The sequence below is a fragment of the Loxodonta africana genome, chromosome 2 (genome assembly GCF_030014295.1).
Source record: "Loxodonta africana isolate mLoxAfr1 chromosome 2, mLoxAfr1.hap2, whole genome shotgun sequence".
Classification (NCBI taxonomy): Eukaryota; Metazoa; Chordata; class Mammalia; order Proboscidea; family Elephantidae; genus Loxodonta; species Loxodonta africana.
Genome location: NC_087343.1, coordinates 39,305,001 through 39,328,361, shown reverse-complemented (window position 1 = coordinate 39,328,361; position 23,361 = coordinate 39,305,001). Strand labels below are relative to the sequence as shown.

The 23,361-nt window shown below is 41.7% G+C and overlaps 1 protein-coding gene across 2 annotated transcripts in view; it reads left to right on the top strand.

The window, feature by feature from the left end:
• The first annotated feature begins 4,585 nt into the window (after positions 1 to 4,585).
• Positions 4,586 to 23,361, top strand: part of C1QTNF3 (C1q and TNF related 3) — a 27,345-nt gene continuing 8,569 nt past the window's right edge. The window contains exons 1-4 of one of the 2 annotated variants that reach the window (XM_003407944.3): positions 4,586 to 4,990; positions 12,339 to 12,450; positions 14,309 to 14,463; positions 21,878 to 22,007. In XM_003407944.3, coding sequence (XP_003407992.1) covers positions 4,688 to 4,990; positions 12,339 to 12,450; positions 14,309 to 14,463; positions 21,878 to 22,007 — 700 coding nt within the window. In that variant the 5' untranslated portion in view covers positions 4,586 to 4,687. The remainder of the gene's footprint in view (positions 4,991 to 12,338; positions 12,451 to 14,308; positions 14,464 to 21,877; positions 22,008 to 23,361) is intronic. The other variant, XM_003407943.3, reaches the window with a different exon arrangement.

The window sequence follows — 23,361 nt, the reverse complement described above, 5'->3', positions numbered from 1 at the left end:
ATTTAATAATAAGCCAAGGTTTAAAATGCATTTAGTGGGGGAAGAACTGGAGGGACATGAAATGAACCTGAGAGACTGCAGCCCTCTCCTTTAGCTCAGGTTTGCACTCACCACCTATGAACTTGAAAATGAGGCCTGGTGACCAAAAGGTTGGTGGTTCAAGTCCACCCGTTGGCTCTGAGGAGACCTGCTCCTGTAAAGATTACAGCCTAGAAAACCCTATGGGGAAGTCCTACTCTGTCACCTGCGGTTGCTATGAGTCAGAATTGACACCATGGCATCTAACAACAACAACAACCCATGAACTTGAGTGAGTGGCTAAGTCTCCTCAGACTGCCATCTCCTCACCTGTAAAATGATGAGGTCTGGAGTTAAGTTTCCATAAGTGCTCTCTGACACAGATTCTTGTGGGCAGGCCTCCAGGCAGCTAGCTCTCAAGCTGGCCTTATTCTCTCTGCAGTCAGCCTGGCACTGACCTTCCTATCTGCTCTGGAAGGTGGCACGAGAGCACAGACTCTGAGGACAATAAAATCCTGGTCACTTCCTTCCAACTGTACAATGCTGGGCAAGTCTCTTTACCTCTCCGAGTCTCTGTTCCCTTATCTATAAAATGGGGACGATAGTTGGTTATGAGAAATCAGCGAGTTAGAGCAAAGAAGTACTGGACTGGCACATGGTAAACCAAACCAGTTGCCTTGGAGTTGATTCTAACTCATGGCGCACAATGTGTGTCAGAGCAGAACTGTGCTCCACAGGGTTTTCAGTCTGATTTTTTGGAGGTAGATCGCCAGGCCTTTGTTCTAAGGTGGCTCTGAGTAGATTCAAACCTCCAACCTTTCAGTTAGCAGCCGAGTGCTTAAATGTTTGCACCTCCCAGGGACTCTGGCACATGGTAAGTGCTCATTTATTCTCTTTGAGTCAAGGAGAGGATGGGTCAGCGATTCCTAACCGTGGCTGCACCTTGGAGTCATCTGGGGGGGTGGTGGAGATGTTTTAAAAACTGCGGGTGCCCAGGCCCCACCAGAGACTCTGACTGTCTAGGGTGAGATCCAGGCACTATGTTTTTAGAAGGTTCATTTTAAGGTCCCCTGGTGGCCCAGTGGTTAAGTGCTCAGCTACCAATTCCAAAAGAGAAATACCTGGCGATCTGCTTCTTAAAGATTACAGCCTAGAAAACCCCATGGGACAGTTCTACTCTGTCACATGAGGTTGCTATGAATTGAAATGACTGAATGGTACCTACCAATGAAAACAACAACAGGTATACTTTAATCTGTAGCCAGGGGTGGGGGTCAGTACAAGAGGTGAAAGGATTGAAAATACCAGTGAAAAGTTTTAATGCAATTGAGAGTTAGAAGAGGTTGACTGGTGGTTGCTGAGCCAGGTGATCCAGGTTGTGGGGATGACCTGACTGCAAAAGCCAGAGGCAGAAAAAAAACAAAAAACAACCAAACCCAATGCCATTGAATCTGTTCCGACTCATAGTGACCCTGCAGGACAGAGTAGAAGTACCCCATAAAGTTTCCAAGGAGCGCCTCGTGGATTTGAACTGCCGACCTCTTGGTTAGCAGCCATAGCACTTAACCACTACACCACCAAGGTTTCCAAGCCAGAGGCAGCTCTTAGAAAACTCGTGAACTAGATGACTTAGTTTTCAGATCCGTTCAAAAAAATTATTGTTGAAAATGTCCACAGCAAAACATAACCGACTCAACAATTTCCACATACACAATTCAGTGACATTGATGGCATTCTTCCGGTTGTGCAACCATTCTCACGCTCCTTTTCCGAATTGTTTTTCCGCCATGAACATGAACCCACTGCTCCCTGTTTCCTTTCTAATCTTACAAGTTGCTGTTGCCAATTTGATCCCATATAGTTCTTCAAAAGAGCACAATGCTCAAGGCAGACAATCTTTACTAATTAAGCTAAACTGTTGTTTCGTTAAGAAGCCCTGGTGTTGCAGTGGTTAAGTACTCTGCTGCTAACAGAAAGGTCGCCAGTGTGAACCCACGAGCCACTCCATGGGAGAAAGATGTGGCAGTTTGATTCCATGAAGATTATAGCCTTGGAAACCCTATGGGGCAGTTCCACTCTGTCTTACAGGGTCACTATGACTCAGAATCAACACAAATGACAATTGTTGGTTTTTTTTGTTTTGGTTTATTATTTGGTTTTCAGAAGACTTCAGGAGATATTTTTGGTTTAAGGTTTAAAGATTATCTCAGGGCAATAGTTTTGGGAGTTCATTCAGCCTCTATGGCTCATGGATTCCATGAGAATTTGGAAATTCTGTTCTACATTTTACCCCTTTTGATCAGAATTCTTCTGTAGAATTTTTGATCAAAATGTTCAGTAATGGTAGCTGGGCACCATCTAGTTTTTCTGGTCTTATGGTAAAGGAGACAGTTGCGTTCCATTTCCTCCTCCTGTTCCTGACTCTCCTTCCTTCTCTGTTGCTGAGTCATTTTTTACTTTGTCATTTCCCTGTTGCTTTTTTTCCCCAGGCCTCCCTCCTGCCCCTGCTCCCAGCATCCCTGGCTTCCCCCATAAAGACACCGGGCTGTCCTTCCTCCTACAGCAGTGCCCCATCCACTTGCTTGGCCACCAACCCAGGTGCCATCCTTCACCATTCTCCAGCCCCAGGCCTCTTAAAGAAATCGTCAGTAAAAGTAATGCAGTTTTATGTGCTACCCTTTTCAAGGGTGTCTGCCTTTCAACGGTGCTAATCACAGAACTCAAAGGATCCTCCAGGAAGAAATTTTAGACGCTCAATGGTAGGCTTTTGGAATGGGGTGGTAGGCTGGTGGAGCTTCTTTACTTCACTAGGTAGGAACTGCCTTCTTTGACCAAAAAACCAAAACCCACTGCCAGCAAGTCAATTCCAACTCATGGTGACCTCATATGTTTCAGAGTAGAACTTCTCCATAGGGTTTTCTTGACTGTAATCTTTATAGATGCAGATTGCCAGGGCTTTCTTTCGTAACACTGCAGGGTGGATTCTAACTGCCATCCTTTAGGCTAGTAGCTGAATGTAAACCATTTGACCAAGCCTTCTGTATCAATGAACTGGAGAGTTTTTATTTTACAGAATAGCTCTGCCACTCTGTCACCATCAAATCTTTTCTGTGTATAGCTGTGAGCTCCAGAGGCAGCTGTTTGAGCAGCCAGGCTGGCTTTCTACACTTCCGGCCAGTTCAGGAAGTAACTTCTGGCTGACAGGCCTTCGCTGAGTGAGGCGCACATCTGTGAACAGCCCTCTCTCCTTTCCCCTCTCTCCAGCTGCTCTGTCCCTTCACCAGCAGGCTGGGCCTTTCCAAGCTTTGTCTTTCTGACAGTGCCACCCTCGTCCACTTAGCATCACATACCACTCATCCTCTTTTGAGTTCCCAGGGTCTCGCCCATCCTTGGCACATGGGAGAGGGCCAGTGACTTTTTGTTAAGTGAGTGACTGAGTAACATTAAATGAAAGAATAAGTAAATACAGGCACTTTTAAATCACAAAGCTGTATAAATTCTCTGTGTTATCACTACGAGGTTTGCTATTTGTTCCAATTAATAAAAGCATAGCAACTAAAATAAAGGAAATGATAATAATTCTCTCCATCTTCATGTGCTTGGAGTAGTGTTTGCCTTGGAGCTTTCCATTTCCTCCATTTTAACAACGAATATGTGAGAAGGAAGAGTAGCCAGAGACAAACAACCTTCTCCTAACACGAAGCTGGCTGTTAGATCTTAATCTGGCAGTAAGTGACCTGGTTAATTTTAACTTTGGCTCTTAGAAATGGAAGAGAAAAGGAAATAAGGTCTAGGACAGGAAAATACTTTTATGGAATCCAGAGCCGCTGCACCTGGATTCAGCTCTGTTCTGTGGTCGCCCAACTGCCTTTGCTGATGGGATCCGGGACTGAATTTCCATGGAGTTGAGTCCAACTCACGGCAACCCCCCACGTGTGTCAGAGCACAAATACACTCCTAGGGTTTTCAGTGGCTGGTATTTGGAAGCAGATCACAAAGCTTTTCTCCCAGGTGCCTCTGGATGGACTCAAACCTCCAACCTTCCAGTTAGCAACCAAGCGTGTTAACTGCTTGCACCACCCGGGGACTCTGATGGTATCCGGAAGCGGAAATGAACTAGTTAAAGCAGGGCAGAGTGGAGAAGCACTGACCATACAACAAGCCTGCACGCGCTCACTTGATTTCCCCAGTGGGTTCCCTCCCATTTCAGACGGTATTGATGCAGTTAAGCCTGAATTTCCTGGCAAGCCCAAGGGTAGGTTTTTCCAAAAGATGTTTTAGACCGCCAGCCTTTTAGACCGCAGCCTTTCCATGTCTAATCACGGAAGCAAACCGCTGGATACATGTTCTCTGTTTCCAGCTCGTTGTGTATGTTTTCTTCTCACTTTCACCAGACGTGCCAAGGTGTGACATTTATGAACCCCACCAACTGGGAGCTGTGCTCCCCCGCCGTTTTTCCCGGGGCGTGGGAACATGATGAATGGGGGCTGTTGGGCTGGGGGGAGGGCTGCTGTCACTCCGGCTGCCAGCAGCCTTATTTATTACACACCGAAGTATAAAACCGCCCGGCTGCTGCAGCCCTCAGCTCCAGTCCTGGCATCTCCCTGAGGAGACCACAGTGCCTAGAGCCCGGCCTTTCTCCCGGAGGCTCCGAGCCCTGCTGGGAACCATGCTCGCGACGCAGCTCATCTGTTGGCACCTGCTGGCTCTATTTTTCCTCCCACTTTGCCTGTGTCAAGAAGAATACGTGGAGGTGAGCGGAAGACCTAAGAAAGTGGTGGCGAGAATAGTACAAAGCCATCAGCAGACTGGCCGTAGCGATTCCAGGAGGGAGAAAGTGAGAGAGCGGAGCTATCCTAAAACTGGGACTGTGGATAATAACACTTCTGCAGACCTAAAACCCCTGAGACCAGATGAGCTACCGCACCCCGAGATAGATGACCTAGCCCAGATCATCCCATTCTGGGGCCAGGTACTCAGAATTCTCTTCTAAGGATTACTGTCAAAGCTTAATTAATGGGTTTTGCTATTGCTGCTGTTTTTTTTTTTTTTGGCTCAGATTCTTAGGATCAACGCTTTTGAGAAGTTTGCTAAGATGCTTATGGGTTTCTGGGTTGCTGGTGGAACTTCAGTCTTTGCTAGACAGAAAAACTGGCAGAGGGAAGCAGTGCTGTACAAAAAAGCCCCTATCATTAGCCCATCAGGAAGGGGCACGTGGGCAGCCAGCTCCCTGTTATACCATAATTTGATTGCTTTTCTTACTCTGTTGATGCCGAAAAGAGGACTGCTGACATATACACATAAGTGGATTGTTGTAGATAATCATTTACTCATCCTAAGAGGGTTGGATTTCTTGACTCTTCCGAGCAGGGAGAAGCTGCCATTTGAGTTTGTCAAAAACAATCAACTGTGATGCTTTGAATTGGCTGGGCCATTTTGTGTCAGCCTGCTTTGCTATTGGATTTATAGCATTCTAGGTTGCTAATTTTTTTTTTTTTTGGTTGCTAAACCTCTAAGGTCAGCTTGTTTAAAAAAAGAATTACAGCTAAAACAAAACAAAAAAGGACTGTGTGTATTTAAAATGCAAACCATAGTGTATGATTTGATGCCTGATATTCACAGAGGACTTGATTTATTTCTCCAGGTATATGTTCAACAGCTAAGGAAACATCATTAACTCTTTTAGGGTGGTATGGGAGTGAGTTTAAAAGAGGAAGACCCTCAACCAGATGGATTGACACAGTGGCTGCAACAATGGGCTCAAACATAGCGATGATTGTGAGGATGGTGCAGGACCGGGGGGTATTTCATTCTGTTGTGTCTAGGGTTGCTTGAGTCACGACCGACTTGATGGCACCTAATAATAACAACGTGGCAGTGATTTAAGGCTCTAGTGTAGTGAGTTCCAAATTGGTGAAACTAAATCGAATTTAAAACATTATGAACAGGGAGAGACAGATTTTGACTTACCTTCTGGATATCTAGTGTGCTGAAAACATATCGGGGTGCAGGGGGAAGGAAGGATTACTTCCAATTACACAGTCCACGAACAAATAGGTTTCACTGCACAAATTGATTGCTTTTGTGCACTAAATAGTCCCTGAAAAAGTTATATGGTTGAAATCTGAACACCTCATATCATAGATTGAGAGGCTTGGGTTGGACTTGAGAGTGGTTATATGAGCAGACTGGGATCACACGCAACTGCAGATCAGGATGGAGATCCTGGGACTTCCAGTGTGACCACACAATGCAGTTGCCCAAACCGTTCTGTGTAGGAGAAAAATGTTCCTTTAAGGAGCTGTAGGAAAAATGATAACCTCTAAATACGATCCTGTTTTTTGATAGCTACTTTTGGAGATTGTTCTTTCATCTAACACTCTTTTGGCTAAAGGTGATTAATGCTGATTTGGGGGATTTTTTTTAGTGGTGGAGATGTTTTTGCTTTTGTCCAAGGATTGATGTGGACTTCCCATTTCAGTGGAGTCCCTGGGTGGTACAAACTGTTATTCTGGTTCATATCTGTGTAGAGGTGCCTTGGAAGAAAGGCCTGGTGATCTATATTCAAAAAATCAGCTATTAGAAAAAACCCTATGGAGCACAGTTCTACTCTGACACACGTGGGGCCGCCAAGCGTTGGAATAAACTCTATGGCAACTGGTCCCGTTTCAATAGATGCGATCTTTCTTGGTTCCTTCCTGGCAGTGACAGCGTGAGGCAGTAGAGGGCAGATATAGATTGTCAAAGGTTATTATTTTCTGGCTAGGCCACTGAAATTCAAATTACACTTTCTATCCTGGATTTTTGAACATTTTCAAACAAAGTTCCAACAGGGGATACTATGGAGATTTAAGTTACTGATATCCTGGAGGCTTTTAATACAACTCCTCCACCAATGGATTAAAAAAAAAAAAAAACCATTGCCCTTGAGTTAATTCCAACTCATAATGACCCTATAAGACAAAATAGAGCTGCCCCATAGGGGAGTTAATGGATTACAGCCAAGAAAACCCTATGGAGCAGTTCTACTCTGTAATATATGGGGTCACCATGAGACGGAATCTACTAACAGCAGTGGGCTTGATATTATTTTAGAGTTCTTCAGAACTCCTTGGAAATTGGAGATTAAATGTATTTATCTTTCTATCATTGGTCTTTACCATAAAGCTTGGCACCCAGCAGGAAATGCTTGGTGAATGAATAGATAAATGAATAAGAAAAAAGGAGACTAAGATAAAAGAAGAGATGGGGAGAATGGTGAAAGAAGAAGAGCACAGTACAATCCTAAATTCAATTAGGGACACTCTGTCCATTGGTAGGAGCCCTGGTGGCACAGTGAGTTAAGAGCTCAGCTACTAACCAAATGGTCAGCAGTTCAAACCCACCAGCCACTCCTTGGGAGAAAGATGTGGCAGTCTTAAAGTGAAAATCTAAAGATTACAGCCTTGGAAACCCTATGGGGCAGTTCTACTCTGTCCTATAGGGTTGTTATGAGTTGGAATTAACTCAAGAGCAATATATATATATATATATATATATATGTATTTTTTTTTTTTAATCACGCTTGGTGAAGTACAGGGTCAACAACAAAGAGGAAGACCCTCAACAAGATGGATTGACACAGTGGCTGCAACAATGGGCTCAAGCATAACAACAATTGTGGGCATGGCACAGGACCAGGCAGTGTTTTGTTCTGTTATACACAGGGTCGTTGTGAGTTGGAACTGACTAGACAGCACCTAACAACAGCAACAATAATCTTAATGGAAGCTGATCACCAGGCCTTTCTTTTATAGTGTCACTGGGTGGATTCAAACCAACAACCTTTAGGTTAGTAGTTGAGCACAAACCATTTGTGCCATCTAGGGGCCCACCCATTGCTGTCAAGTTGATTCTAACTCATAGTGACCCTATAGAACAGAGCAGAACTGCCCCATAGGGTTTCCAAGGAGCACCTAGTGGATTTGAATTGCCGACCTTTTGGTTAGCAGCCATAGGTCTTAACCACTATGCCACCAGGGTTTCCATCTGGGGACCAGAAGGACTCTAAACCAAACAAACCCATTGCTCACTCATAGCTACCCTATAGGACAGAGTACAACTGCCCTTTAGAACTGCCCGCATAAGGTTTCCAAGGCTATAAATCTTTACAGAAGCAGACTGCCACATCTTTCTCCTGAGGAGCATCTGGTAGGTTTGAACCGCTGACCGTTTGGTTAGCAGCTGAGCAATTAACCACTGTGTCACCAGGGCTCCTGTCAGTGCACCAAAGGCAGCTGGGAAAAGGTGTCAGAGTGGTAGTGATAGTTGAGTTGGATCTTAAAAGGTGAGACAAAAGGACAAAAAGAACAGGTATCGGGGCAGAGATAAAAATATGTGCCACAATGAAGAGAATTGAAAGACCCCGTAAGGAGCTGGCTTGGCTGGAGCTCTTGGGTCGTGGGAGGAAGACACCGAGACTAGCCAGGAATATTTTAGTGCCAGCTTGGGGTGGATTTTGTTGGCTGATTAAGGAGTTTAGACCTTATTTTGCCAATGCGTTTGTTCAGTCATTCCCAGTGGGGCAGTGAGGTAATCAGGTTTGTGTTCTAGAAAGATAACTCTGGCTGTGGGCTTGGGGTGGATTAGAGTGGGCTGAGAGATGAGGCAGGCAGACCTACTCTGGTCTCTGACATTTTCTTCTCTGCAGTTTCTTTGTCATTCGCCTTTATCAGTCTCCTCTCATCCTCCTGGGCATCCATTTCTCCCTCCTTCTTTTCTCGCACTTCCCTTCTCCTTTCTTTCCCTCTTCCTTGAATTACAGAAGGAGCTATGGACTCTCTTTTCTAGACCCCACTTAATAATAAACCTGTTGCCATTGAGTTGATTCCGACTTCTGTTGGCCCCATGTGTTACAGAGTAGAACTGAGCTCCATAGGGTTTTCTTGGCTGTAATCTTTAAGGAAGCAGATTGCCAGGCCTTTCTTCTGTGGATGGGCTCAAACTGCCAATCTTAGGTTAATAATTTTTGATATGTGTGTGTATGTGCTGTCTAGTCAATTCTGACTTGTAGAGACCAAAAGGTAGGAAGTTTAAATCTACCAGGTGCTCCTTGGAAACCCTATGAGTTAGTTCTACTCTGTCCTATAGGGTCGCTATGAGTCGGAATCAACTCAAGGACAATGGGTTTGGTTTGATTTGGGTATATGACAGAGTAGAACTTTCCCACAGGGTTTTCTAGGCTGTAATCTTTACAGGAGCAGATCACCAGGTCTTTTCTCCCAAGGAACCACTGATGGGTTCACACTGCCAACCTTTCAGTTAGCAGGCAAGAGCTCAACCATTGTACCACTCGTGGACTCCTCGGTCAATTCCAACTTACGGCAACCCTAAAGGACAGGGTAGAACTGCTCCAAAGTGCTTCCAAGGAGCAGCTTGTGGATTCAAACTGCTGACCTTTTAGTTAGCAGCTGTAGCTCTTAACCATTGCACCAGCAGAGCTCACAATTAATAATGGTAGAACTCAATTCTGACTAGCTGCCCCTAACTTCCATCTACAAAATGGGCGGAATTTATCTTGGGGAAAACCCTCTTCTTCCATGCTGCCTATTTGCATGTCCGTACAAATTCGACCTGATTTGGTGAAAGGAGTTAATAAACTTTAGAGGGTGTCAGACATATAACACTTATCTAGTATGTAATTTCTCCCTTACCTAGGAGAAGACTTCTGAGTTAGCATACTCTTTCCAACTCGTTCTCACAGTCCATCAATAGACTCACAACCATTGTTGCAGGTGACTGAAAGACAAGGCCAGGAACACGTGATAAAACTTCGCAGGAGGGTAGGTTTCCAGGATCTGCCTGACTAGCAATACCCTGAATTCTCTTGCTGCTTTGGTGGCAGCTCTATGCTCTTGAGGTGTCCCCAAGTACATTGAGCACACACATCTAGCCCTAGCTAGCTCTGGTACAGAGCACCCCCACCTCTTCCCCAGATACTAGACTTTAAAAACAAAATATTTTCTAAATGATTATTTAAGGTTTTGAAAAAGGCCTCAGTATCTTTCTTTGATTCTTGGAGCTGGGAAGAAAATTCATGACTATCTTATCTAATCCTCTAATTGGATAGACAAGGAAAGCAATGTCAGGGAGACAGTGACTTCACTCAGGTCACACAGAACCCAGACAGGAACCCTGGTTCCAGTCCCATGGTCTTTCTGACATTTTCAAGAGTCACAGTATTTCAATTCTCTTCTTAAACAAATAGTTCCACTTCAGAATTTTCCCTCCTTCCCCTCCCTTCTCCTTCCCTAAAAATCCATTCTTGGCAGAGTCCTGGATTTCTTGGAGCTTAAAAAGCTGTATTTCACATTAGGAAAAGGATACCCGGAAAATATGGAATACTCAAATTACACTTTTGGATTAGAGCATTGGGTGGTGCATGGTGTCTTTGATTTTCCAAATGTCTTAAAATCCCTCATCTCAGACCAAATCCTGTAGCTGATTTTCTTTTCCTCTGCCAGTTTGACAAAGAGGGTTTCATAGATTTCCATACCTGCAAGACCAGGGTAGCCCTGGTGAAATGGGGACTAGACTAGGAGTTTGCGTTAAATTGTGAGCTTCTGATCACTCAAGGCTTGGGCTCTGAGCTGTGGCAGGAGAATACTTGGGGTGCAAATATCGTTCTGTGTTCTCCCTGAATAGCCTGGTGAAAACCTTTAGGAAAAAGGGACAGAAAAGTGAGGAAAATGCCCAAGCCATTTTTGTTAAAAAAAAAAAAGTAAGACCTAAACATGCAGCAAAGCGAAGTCTTGATATTTTTTGCTGGAATTTCTAATGATGGAGAAAACTTGAACTTGAAATTTTCCTTCTCTTCCTCCCTCCTTCTCTTCTTTTTTCCTTCAGTCTTTAAATGAATCCTTTATCAACAATAGCTGTTTTCAAAAGACCACTGGGTTATAATGGGTGTCTAGGAAAGTTTCCACACATTTTGTATGATGTAATTAAAGGGCAACTTGCCAATTTAGATGAGAATCAAAATTTTAAAAGCAAGTGGAGCTCCTTTGCCAATCACCTTCCACTAGATCTCAGGCTCTTTGGCAGCAGGCACCAATTTTAGAGATGTCTTTGTGTATAAATAAGCATTTAACTCTGTCATATTTGAGTATATTTAGTACCCATTAAATACACATTAAATATTGATTCAGTCAATGTGATAATCATTTTAAAATTTGAAGTGGAATATGAAACAGAATATCGTGTTAAATCCTTGCTTTTAAGAAGTTGAAGTTGTTTCCAAATGTAGGTAATAAATAAAAATTTGTTGGATAAATTTCCTTCGGCAACTTAAACATGCTGTGTTTGAAAAGCCAGCATGATAAGCAGTTTCTAAGAACTCTTAACCCAACATGATGAGCATACCAGTTGCCCTCGACTTGACTCTGACTCATGGTGACCCACCCCATGTGCGTCAGAGTAGAAATTGTGCCACAGGGTTTTCAATGGCTGATATTTTTAGAAGTAGATAGCCAGGCCTTTCTTCCAAGGCACCTCTGGGTGAACGCCAACTTCCAACCTTTTGGTTATCAGTTGAGAGTATTAACTGTTTGCACCCAGGGGCTTCTATCATGAATTAATTAAAAAAAAAAAAGTTGCCACAGTGTTGATTCCCACTCCTGGTGATCCCATGTGTGTCAGAGTAGAACTGCACTCCATAGGGTTTTCAAGCTGTGATCTTTTGAAAGTGGATCACCAGGCCTTTCTTCCAAGGCACAGCTTAGATTCAAACCACCAACCTCTCAGTGAGTAACCGAGTGCTTAACCGTTTGGGCCACCTGTAATTAAAAATGCTTAATAAATATATTAAAAAATAGGTTGATAATTCTTGTAATTCGAGGGTCGTTTATTCAACCCAGCTTCACCTGGGCAATTAGCAGTTGGGAGAGAGAGGGAATGAACGCTTCCAACCCACTCCTAAAGGAGTTTCCTTCTTTGCTGTCATCAGTTCCCACTGCCGTCAAGTCGAATCCGACTCATAGCGACCCTATAGGACAGAGTAGAACAGTAGCGGCAGGAGAGTACTTCCTCAGGTACTACCCTATCCCCCAGCCCTCCCCCACCTCTCATGCTCTTTTCTTGTTACCTCACCCAGCCCTCCTTAACTACTCCCTGACCCTGTGCCATTGACATCTCCACCCTCCACCATCTTTTCTGCTGGGTCATTGTGGGTCGTTTGAAGTTAAACCAACGCTCACTTAGGGACCAAAGCCAGAAGAAATTTTAAAAATCCTAATTACCCGTGGGTATCCTTCTCTGAAGCTTCTCTTTGTATCTTCTTAAAGCCTCCACAAACCGGAGGACTGCCCCCGGACTGCAGCAAGTGTTGCCATGGAGACTACGGCTTCCGAGGCTACCAAGGCCCCCCTGGACCTCCAGGCCCCCCTGGCATTCCAGGTAAGGATGAGTGAGTTGTGCTGTTGCTAGGCTAACTGTAGACTGTGCCAAATAAAAGGCAAGAACAAATAATTTGGAATCACTTGTTGTAGTCCAAAGGGTATGCATGGGAAATCTAAAAGAAAGTTAGGTAGGGGAGCTGGGTTTATTAAGCTGGTTTAGGTGGAACAGTATAACTTCTATAGTATTTATTTTCGATACCCCTCACAGAATCCCATCATGAGGGGAATACCAGATTCACAGGCTGAGAAACTCTTCACTAGCATTAGTTATAAGGAGCCCTGGTGGTGCAGTGGTTAAAGCACTGGACTGCTAACCCGAAGGTTGGTGGTTCAAACCCACCAGCAGCTTCATGGAAGAAACATGTGGCTGTCTGCTTCCATAAAGATTTCAGCCTGGGAGATCCTATGGGGCAGTTCTTCTCCAGGGTGGCTATGAGTCAGAATCTACTCAACAGCAGTAGGCTTGGGGTTTTTTTTGGGGGGGGGGTGGTTAGCACTAATTATGTTAACTGGAACCTACTATTTGCTGCAATGTTTCTGCCACAGGGCCCTGTTTACTGTATATTATATCCCATTTCCAGAGTGTTTATGAAGTGAGGGCGAGGGTGGGCATGGAGATGAGAGCCATAAGATCAGGTTGTCATCCTCTATCTAGTGCCACATGTTTATCATATACTCTTCTGCCTACTCCTTTGTCCAGCTTGGTTTTCCTTACCCCAGCCTAAGGGCCTCCCCGTGTTCAGCTGTCTCTCAGCTGACTTTCATGCCTGTCTTGGGCTCGTGGAAACATTCTTGTGCTCCAGCATCACGTGTGGAATGGAGAATGCTGTGGAGCTGCATCAGGGCCCCTGTAGACCATGCAGCCATCCCTACTTTGTTGTTCCTGTGCTGCTAGGGAAGGGGGGTTCTGAAACAGTCTCCTGCCCTGGGCCTGCAGAGGAAAGGGCAGCACAGGCCCCTCTATACTAGGACCCCAAACCTATTGGGGGATTTATTGTCTGTTTCCTTCTCAGGCCAGGCCCTGGGGGTGGACCCTTTCTCAGGGTTCAGCAGCAGTCTACTTGCTCTTCTCTGACTTGCCCTCACTGACATTTATAATTGTCAAATGCTAATGGCTACCACTAAATTGTGCACCTGAAAGTTGTGGAATTGGCAAATGTTGTGTTATGTATTTTTTTACAACATAAAAAAAAAATTGTCAAATGAGGTTTAAATTTTATACTTTTGAAAGGCTCCCACATGACACCAAGTTTAAAATTAGCAAACCCTCTGTTAGACTTTAAATTGTGATAATTGGCTTGGAATCTATGTCATTGAACATCAAGGGTAGCTGCCAGCAGATGAGGTGATGGGGATATTCATATGCTTCTAGAATTTTCTCTAGAAAATTCTCTAGAATTTGAGGTTACAAAACAGGGTAGCCTTGGCTGAATGTTTTTCATTAGGAAACAGCTTTGTCATTTAAGCACATTAACCTGAAAACACTCGAATTTCACCATCCTGAGAGGATTTCAAGCCTGGTGTGATACCTGACCAAAGGTAGCATACAAAACAAACAGCGAAAGGGCCTGAAATTCAGCCAAAAAAAAAAACTTTATGTAAAAATGGTCCTTTAGTGGCAAAGTGAAGGGTTGAAATTGTTGTCCAAGTTTTGCTTTCAAAATTATCATTTGTTTAAATGATTTTGTTTTTCCTCCAGTTGTAAAAGTGGTATGCGTCCATTGCAGAAGACTTTATAAAGACAGAAACATATTTAGAATGGCATAGAAATCACTCATGGCTGTCTAGAAATAGATAATGATATGAGTGAGTAAAGTGGCTGGGCTTTCTCAAGTGACGATGTCTGCTTGTTTAAGGAAACCATGGAAACAATGGCAATAATGGAGCCACTGGCCATGAAGGGGCCAAAGGTGAGAAAGGAGACAAAGGTGACCTGGGGCCACGAGGGGAGCGAGGGCAGCATGGCCCCAAAGGAGAGAAGGGCTACCCCGGCGTTCCACCGGAACTGCAGGTAAACTGCCTTTCCCCCATCTCCAGGTGATTTATATGCCTGTCCTGGTCACCAGGGGCCTAGAATTAGAAGGCTTAAGAGATTCTACAAGCCCCGCCAATCTTGAGCAAATCTGAATCTCAATTTATTCATCTACACACAGGATGTGTTTATATAAGGCCTGTGCTGTTCAAACATTAGAGGGTTTTAAGAGCATTCTTAGGAAGAAGAAATTTATGAAGAGTAAAATCCTACTACCTCATTAGACCAAAACAAGGCAATCCTGAATATAAATTAATTTCTTGTTTTCCAAATGAGAAGATACTCAATAAATCATTTTAAAACTGAAATAAAATAGTTTTTGGCAGCTCGAATATATGAACTTTTAGGTAAATACATGGAACGGTCAAATGTCTACTTATAATATTTTATCAATTTTGTTACGTTTACATACTTGTTGTTAGCTGACATTGAGTTGGCCATCAACTCATGCTGACCCCATGCACAATGGAATGAAACTCTGCCCAGTCCTGCCACATTTCCATGATCGGTGGGCGATCAGACCATTGTAATCCATAGGGTTTTCATTGGCTGATTTTTGGGAGTAGCTCAGCCAGGCTCTTCTTCCTAGCCTGTCTTAGCCTGGATGCACGGCTGAAACTTGTTCAGCATCGCAACATCACGCAAGCCTCCACTGATGGATGAGTGGTGGCTGTGCTTGAGGTGTATTGCCTTAATTGAACCCAGATCTCCTGCATAGGAAGCAAGAATTATATAACTAAATCATCAATGCCTCCCTTCATCCTTAAAAACATTTTCTTTTTCAGTCATTCAACCACAGTTTTCCAGACCAGATCACATTAGTTTCGGTTAAAATTTTTTGAATACACATATGACACTATAACCGGACGTTTTATCTCAATTCAAAGTACCTACTTGTCTATTCTTTATTTCTTTTTGAAGTCTTCTTTAAAATTCTCATTGTCAACACACCCTAAAATTTACAATGTGACATTAAGTCACCAAGAAAAATGACTAAGTCTGGGTTAATTTATTTATAATATTTAAAAACTGATTCTGCCATGGGACTTCTATCAGCATTTTTTATTAAAATTGTTTCTGGCTAATATGTCTTCCAAAAGTATGGTTAGGACAAAAGAAATTGAGCAAGCATCTTGTATTATGAGAGGCTTTTAAAGACCTAGACTATAAAGCTACTCTTTTTTTTTCCCAATCAAATAGATTTTATTGATCTATGCACACAAAGTAATGCAATTAAGTCTCTGCGATTATGTTTTTAGGTCATTGACCCTACAGGTGTAAAGTTTTGAGTCAAATTGCTCAATTAAATCTCATCATCTAAAGCACATTAAACTAAATTAATAGAAGGCTACTCTTTCTTTTTTTAATTTACCTTTTTTTTTTGATTGAACTTTAGATGAAGGTTTACAGAACAAACCAGCTTCTCATCAAACACTACACACATTGTTGTATGACACTGGTTAACAACCCCACGACATGTCAACACTCTCCCTTCTCAACTCTGGGTTCCCTATTACTAGCTGTCCTGTTCACTCCTGCCTTCCAGTCCCTGCCCCAGGGCTGGTGCATCCCTTTAGTCTTGTTTTGTTCCATGGGACTGTTCAATCTTTGGCTGAAGGGTGAACCTCAGGAGTGGCCACATTATTGAGCTGAAAGGGTATCCAGAAGCCATACTCTCAGGGTCTCTCCAGTCTCTGTCAGGCCAGCAAGCCTGGTCTTTCTTTTTGAGTTGGAATTTTGTTTTACATTTTTCTCCAGCTCTGTCTGGGACCCTTTATTGTGATCCCTGTCAGAGCAGTCAATGGTGGTAGCTGGGCACCATCTCGTACTGGACTCAGTCTGGTGGAGGCTATGGAATAGAAGGCTACTCTTGTCTGAAAGAAAAATTATGGGAAAACTTTACCTTTTATTTGGGCATATAAGATGGTTGTATGACCTGGGGTAAGTCCCATCATTTTTCTGGGCATTGTTTTTTTTAAGGGTAAACTAAGAGATCTTGTGTGTTATTCTAACTGCAGTTTTATAACTTTTCAATGAATGCTCTTTAAGAATTTTAGCAACCTGGGATCCACGTGGTAACATAAATTTATAAAGAAAAGAGATGTCACTCAACCAAGTTAAAGCTATTCAGTAAGGTAGAAAACAAAATTCTCAAAGCTCGAAACTCTAACCCAGACCCTGTGCACAATTATGCCATGGCTAGACGGCCCTGGAATAGCTGGCTTAATGGAGAACACTTGAGGGGATACTAAATTTGCTTCATCAACAATTTTACACTGAAATTACAATAAAATCATTTAGAAGAACTACTTATTCATATATGTCTGTCACCATTCCCAAGAAAGGTGATCCAAAAGAATGCAAAAATTATCCAGCAATATCACTAATATTACACAGAAGTAAAATTTTGCTGAAGATCATTCAAAAGCAGTTGCAGCAGTACATCAACAGGGAACTGCCAGAAAGTTAAGCTGAATTCAGAAGAGGACGTGGAACAAGAGATATCATTGCTGATGTCAGATGGATCATGGCTGAAACAGAGAATACCAGAAAAATGTTTGCCTGTGTTTTATTGACAATGCAAAGTCATTTGACTGTGTGGGTCATAACCAATTGTGGACAACATTGCAAAGAATGAGAATTCCAGAACACTTAATTGTACTTCTGAGGAACCTGTACTTAGACCAATAGGCAGTTTTTCATACAGAACAAGTGGACACTGTGTGGTTTAAAGTCAAGAAAGGTGTGTGTCAGGGCTGTATTCTTTCACCATACTTATTCGACCTATATGCTGAAGAAATAATCCAAGAAGCTGGACTGTATGAAGAAGAACAGGGCATCAGGATTGGAAGAATACTCATTAATAGCCTGCATTATGCAGATGACACAACCTTGCTTGCTGAAAGTGAAGAGGACTTGAAGCACTTACTGATGAAGATCAAAGACCACAGCCTTCAGTATGGGTTACACTTCAACATAAAGAAAACAAAAATCCTCGCTACTGGACGAATAAGTAACATCATGATAAACAGAGAAAAGATTGAAGTTACAACATTTAATTTGACTTGGATCCACAGTCAACACCCATGGAAGCAGCAGTCAAGAAATCAAAAGAAGCATTGCATTGGGCAAATTGGCTGCAAAAGACCTCTTTAAAGTGTTGAAAAGCACAGATGTCACTTTAAGGGCTAAGGCGTACCTTACCCAAGCCATGGTGTTTTCAGTCCACTCATATGTGTGTGAAAGCTGGACAGTGAATAAAGAAGACCAAAGAAGAACTGATGTATTTGAATTATGGTGTTGGTGAAGAATATTGAATATACCACGGACTGCTAGAGGAACGAACAAGCCTGTCTTGGAAGAAGTACAACCAGGATGCTCTTTAGAAGCAAGGATGGTGAGACTATATCTCATAAACTTTGGACATGTTATCAGGAGGGATCAGTCCCTAGAGAAGGACATCATTTTTGGTAGCGGGTCATCAAAAAAGAGGAAGATTCTCAACAAGATGGGTTGACACAGTGGCTGCAACAATAGGCTCAAGTGTAACAACAATTGTGATGGCACAGGACCTGGCAGTGTTTCGCTCTGTTGCTATGAGTCAAAACCTACTCGATGGCACCTAACAACAACACTTTCACATGTTTTAAAGGAGACATTACAAAAGAGGGAAGACATATGTTAGGCAGATTGTGAAGGCAGGGTGACTTCCAGGTGCCTTCACTCCCATTTCTAAATTCCTATCCTGATGTCACCCCCTCCCTGTCCTGCCTCTAATACCCTCACGCTGTCTGATGCTCACCTCCATCCCGTGTTGATTTTCCTGGCCTTCTCTAAAGTCTCCAGGGTTTCACATATTTGATCCCCTCCTCCTTCTCTCTCACCTCTCCCACATTGCAACTTCCATTCTTTGAAGACAGATGATCCCTGCAAATTGAAGAATTGAGTCATCTAATTCATGCTCAGTTTCAATGACCCATTTGGATGGGGGACTGGCATTGACTTTCAAAGGTGACTCTCCAATGATGGTTTCAGCAAAAGCATTTCTTGCCAGGTGGAATTGTCCTAAAGCCTTTCAGTTATTATTAACGTTTAGTATATCGGCTTTCAACCCTGTCTTCGGATGCCAGTAATAGTAGCAATAGTAGGATATACTATAGTAGTATATTACTATAGTAGTGCCTCAGTCTCTTAATTGATATAGAAGGGCTCAACCACTACATGAGACTCAACCACTACTTGAGGCCCAAACACTACATGACTTGCCAAGTGATAAGGCTAGATGTAGGTTAGATAAGTGATATGGTATTCAAATTCAGATCTTTGGACTCAAATAGACAGTTTTATTCCCAAACTCATTGGGCCAGAGTGGGTGTCACCATGGGCAGGTTTCTTAAATTAATTCTTTTCACTGATCTTTTACTGATTCAGCAGAGCTTACAAAGTTCCATAAAATATTACAGATGAAGTATTTGTAATGTTATAATCCCAGGAATGGGTGCTGCCATTAAGTGGTTTCCTTGATTCTCTTACACCCAAATTGACTGTTAAATTATGGCATTATTTTTAACAGGAAAATGTACACAGAATGTTCTGCTTTTCCAATATTCAAATAAATGTTAGTTTTATTAAATGATTTTTCTACATTTTAGATAACTGCAAACTTTCTTTTTTGCCTTTTAAAAATTATTCCCATAGCTTTTAATCATTAAAAAAAATTAGAAAGAAACTGAGCAAAAAAAAAAAAAAATCTATCAAGACAATCACTATGAACGTGGTTACATACCTTTTCAGATTTATACATATTTATACACACTCATTATTTTTAAATAGCAATGGGAACATACAGTACATACGACTTTGTTACTTTATTTCATGAATGACTCTATCCTGAACATCTCTTCATGTAAATAAATAGTTACAAATGAATGTCTTTTTTTTATTAATGTAAAATTAATACACAATTCATTTTAAAACAATTGATGTAGTGAAGAAAGGAAAAAAAATCCCCATGGAACATCTACCCTGTGTAGCCTGCTGTTAATAATTTTATAGATGTCCTTGCAGATATTTTCCTGTTTGCCCACACAACATTCCCCTCACGCATGTACTCACTTAAAGTCCTGTATTAGACCATAATGATCTTGTGTTGCTTGCATTTTTATTAAACAATGGATTAAAGGCATTTTCCCATACAATATATATCTAAGTATAGATCAACATCCAAGATCCTTAAAATGCATTTTGAATTTAACGGGCATCTTTCGAGGAAAAAAATAATTCAAGGTTAATAAAATTAAAAAGTCATTTGGCTGTAGGGCTTCTCAGATCCTTTCATATATTAATAGTCATTGCAGAGCCACAAAAGGAGGACTTCATACAAGTTTTTCCAGTACTCTTTGATAGTTGAATTTTAACATTCAAAAAGTATGGTTAAAGTCCACTGTTCCTTGAAACACATGTTGAGAAGCCTTGATGTACATTATCATTTTGATTGCTCCATGGCATAACAATGTTAGCAATTACCCTAACTTATTTGGTTTGTCTCCATGGATTGGTTTTTAAGTTATTTCCAGTCTTGTTACAAATGATGTTACAATAAACCAACTTGTATAAGAACTTTTTTTCTTTAAGATAAAACCCTAAAACGGTGGGTTCTTTTGGACAAAAGGTATGGACATTTAAAACGTTGGTATATATTGCTAAATTGCCTTCAGAGAGGTCCTAACAATTTACACTCCTGCCAATGGGAGAACCTGGTTTATATGTGCTCAGGATTTTTACATGCTACAAAACTTCATGTTAGCACTCTTCCCTCCCAAAAAAGCAATTTTCAATGTGATATTAGTTTTCCTAAAAAAAAAAAAAAAGCATACATGAAAAATAGATTGTAGAAACACTTTAGAAAGTACAGACTAAGAAACCAGATGGTGAATAAATGAAATGCCAAGTGTTAGAAATACAGAAGCGAATATGTGTTATATCTATTTGAGGGGTGAACTGATTTATTGTTGCAACTGGAATAAAAATTATTTATGTGAGTTGCTTGTCCATATTCTTTGTCCATTTGTCCCTTATAATGTTTCTGTTTTCCTTATTGGGCTATAACAGCCATTTATATAGGTTAAGGGTATTGCAGTTTCATCTCAAATATATTTTGCAAATGTGTTTCCTGTATTTAAAATTTGTTTAAGAATTTTTTTCTTGTTACACAAAATTTTTACAATTTATAATGCCTTATCTATCAGTATTTTCATTTATGGTAGGTAAAAGGAAGGCTTGCATACTTATTAGAAAAAAAGCAAACATTAAAATATAGTAGAAGTAAATGAGGATGAAACGTTGATGTATGGAAGGAAAGCCTTTCTTTTCTTTTTGTAGATGATATGATTTTTTTTAATTAATTTATTTTTATTGTACTTTAGATGAAGGTTTACAGAACAAACTAGTTTTTCATCAAACAGTTAGTACACACATTGTTCTATGACATTGGTTAATAACCCCAGGACATGTCAATACTCTCCCTTCTCAGCCCTGGGTTCCCTATTACCAGCTTTCTTGTTCCCTCCTCCCTCCTAATCCCTGCCCCAGGACTGGGGCACCCATTTAGTCTTGTTTTGTTCCATGGGCCTTTTCGATCTTTGGCTGAAGGGTGAACCTCAGGAATGACCTCCTTACTGAGATGAAAGAGTGTTGGGGGCCATACTCTCAGGGTTTCTTCAGTCTCTGTCAGGGCAACAAGTCTTGTCTTTCTTTTTGAGTTAGAATTTTGTTCTATGTTTTTCTCCAGCTCTCTCTGGGACCATCTATTGTGATCCTTGTTAGAGTGGTCAGTTGTGATAGCTGGGCACCCTCTCATTGTTCTGGACTCAGTCTGGTGGAAGCTGTCGTAGATGTGGCCCATTAATCCTCTGGACTAATCTTTCCCTTGTGTCTTTAGTTTTCATCATTCTTCCTTGCTCCCGAAGGCAGGAGACCAGTAGAGTATCCTAGATGGCTGCTCACAGGCTTTTAACGCCCCAGATGCTACTCACCAAAGTAGAATGTAGAACATATTCTTTATAAACTATGTCAATTGAGCCAGCTATTCCCTGAGATCATGGTCCCCACAACCTTCAGCCCAGCAATTCCATCCCTCAGGGAGTTTGGATGTGTCTATGGAGCTACCATGACCTTGACTTGTACAGGTTCAGGAAGCCTTTCTAAGCATGACACCAAGATACTATAATGATATACTCTTGACCTTCCTTCCAAGGTTGCAAACCTTGAACATTGGGGTCCGTATTGCTTTTTTTTTTTTAACTTGCTTGGTATCTTATACAACATAAATTTTCAATTTTGTTTGCCAGATCATGCTAATTGCCTATTAATTAACCACCAACTCTTTCCTTAGATTGCATTCATGGCTTCTCTTGCAACTCACTTCAGCAATCAGAACAGTGGGATTATCTTCAGCAGCGTTGAGACCAACATTGGAAACTTCTTTGATGTCATGACTGGTAGATTTGGGGCCCCAGTATCAGGTGAGATGTAAAAATAAATGAATGACTGAATTCATCAACCTAGTGATCAAGAAAAACAAAGAAGAAAGGAAGGAAGGGAGAGAGGGAGGAAGAGAGGGTGAAAGGAAAGGAGGAACGGAAGGAGAAAAGAAGGCGAGAAAGAGAAGGGAGGGAAAGGGTACGGAGGAAAGAAAGAGAGGTAGAGAGTGGAAACAAAGGAAGGAAGACATAAAGGGAATGAAGAATTCTTTCTGATTCAGGTTGAAATAAGCAGCTCATATAGATTTCTATTAGGTTTCAAAGTAAATGAATCGATCTGAAAAAACAAAGACATGTTAAAAGAAAAAAAAAAAACTGGCCATGGTTATTAAGAATATTAGCTATGACCTAAACTGAGCCAAATAATTCCTAAGAGGGCACAGTTACCTCTGATTTAGTAAGTTTTCTAGAACTCTCTTGGGGATCATATTCCAACAATGGTGACCATGCTTTGACTCTCATGGTTTCCTGTTTAAACCTCACCCAAACCAAACCACCAAACCCACTGCTGTCAAGGTGATTCCGACTCACAGCAACCCTATAAGACAGAGCAGAACTGCCCCTTAGGGTTTCCAAGGTTGTAAATCTGTATGGAAGCAGACTACCACATCGTCCTCCTGTAGAGCGGCTGGTGGGTTCGAACTGCCGACCTTTCGGTTAGCGGCAAGCGCTTTAACTACTGCCCCACCAGGGCTCCTAAACCTCACCCAGGAGATTGCAAAACGACCATTCTACGTTTTTCAACTTTGGGAGTGATAGGACAGACAAGACTGATTTTGCAATTACAGTAACATAAAGACCAAAAAACCATAGTGCAAGTGTGGAAGTTTCCTCTGGTTGCAGTACCTATTTTTGCAAAGGAAAACGGTTTGTGAATATAGCACATATTCACTTCTGTATTTCCAGCTCTTGGCATTTAATTTATTCACCATCTGGTTTCTTAGCCTGCACTTTCAAAACTGTTTCTGCAATCTCTTTTTTTTATAGTACTCATGATTTTTTTTTTTTTTCAGGAAAGTTAATATCTTTTCTTGTCATTTTGATTTCAATTTTATCTTCCAGAGGCATTGAAAATTTTTGGGGGGGGAGGGGAGAAGGGTTAATATGAAGTTTTATAAAATATAAAACACCTGAATACACATACATCTCTTTCTTGGAGTCCTATAATTTGTATCTGCCTTTACTTTTCATCTATGGGCCAATCTCTAGGCTTGTGAATGGGCACAACTGATTTTTATACCATTTCCTTCATTCCCAGTGCATTAAGTATGCATGCCTGGCGCTTAATAAAATGTAGTCATACTTCCTTTATTTTAATCAACCTAACTCAGAAACA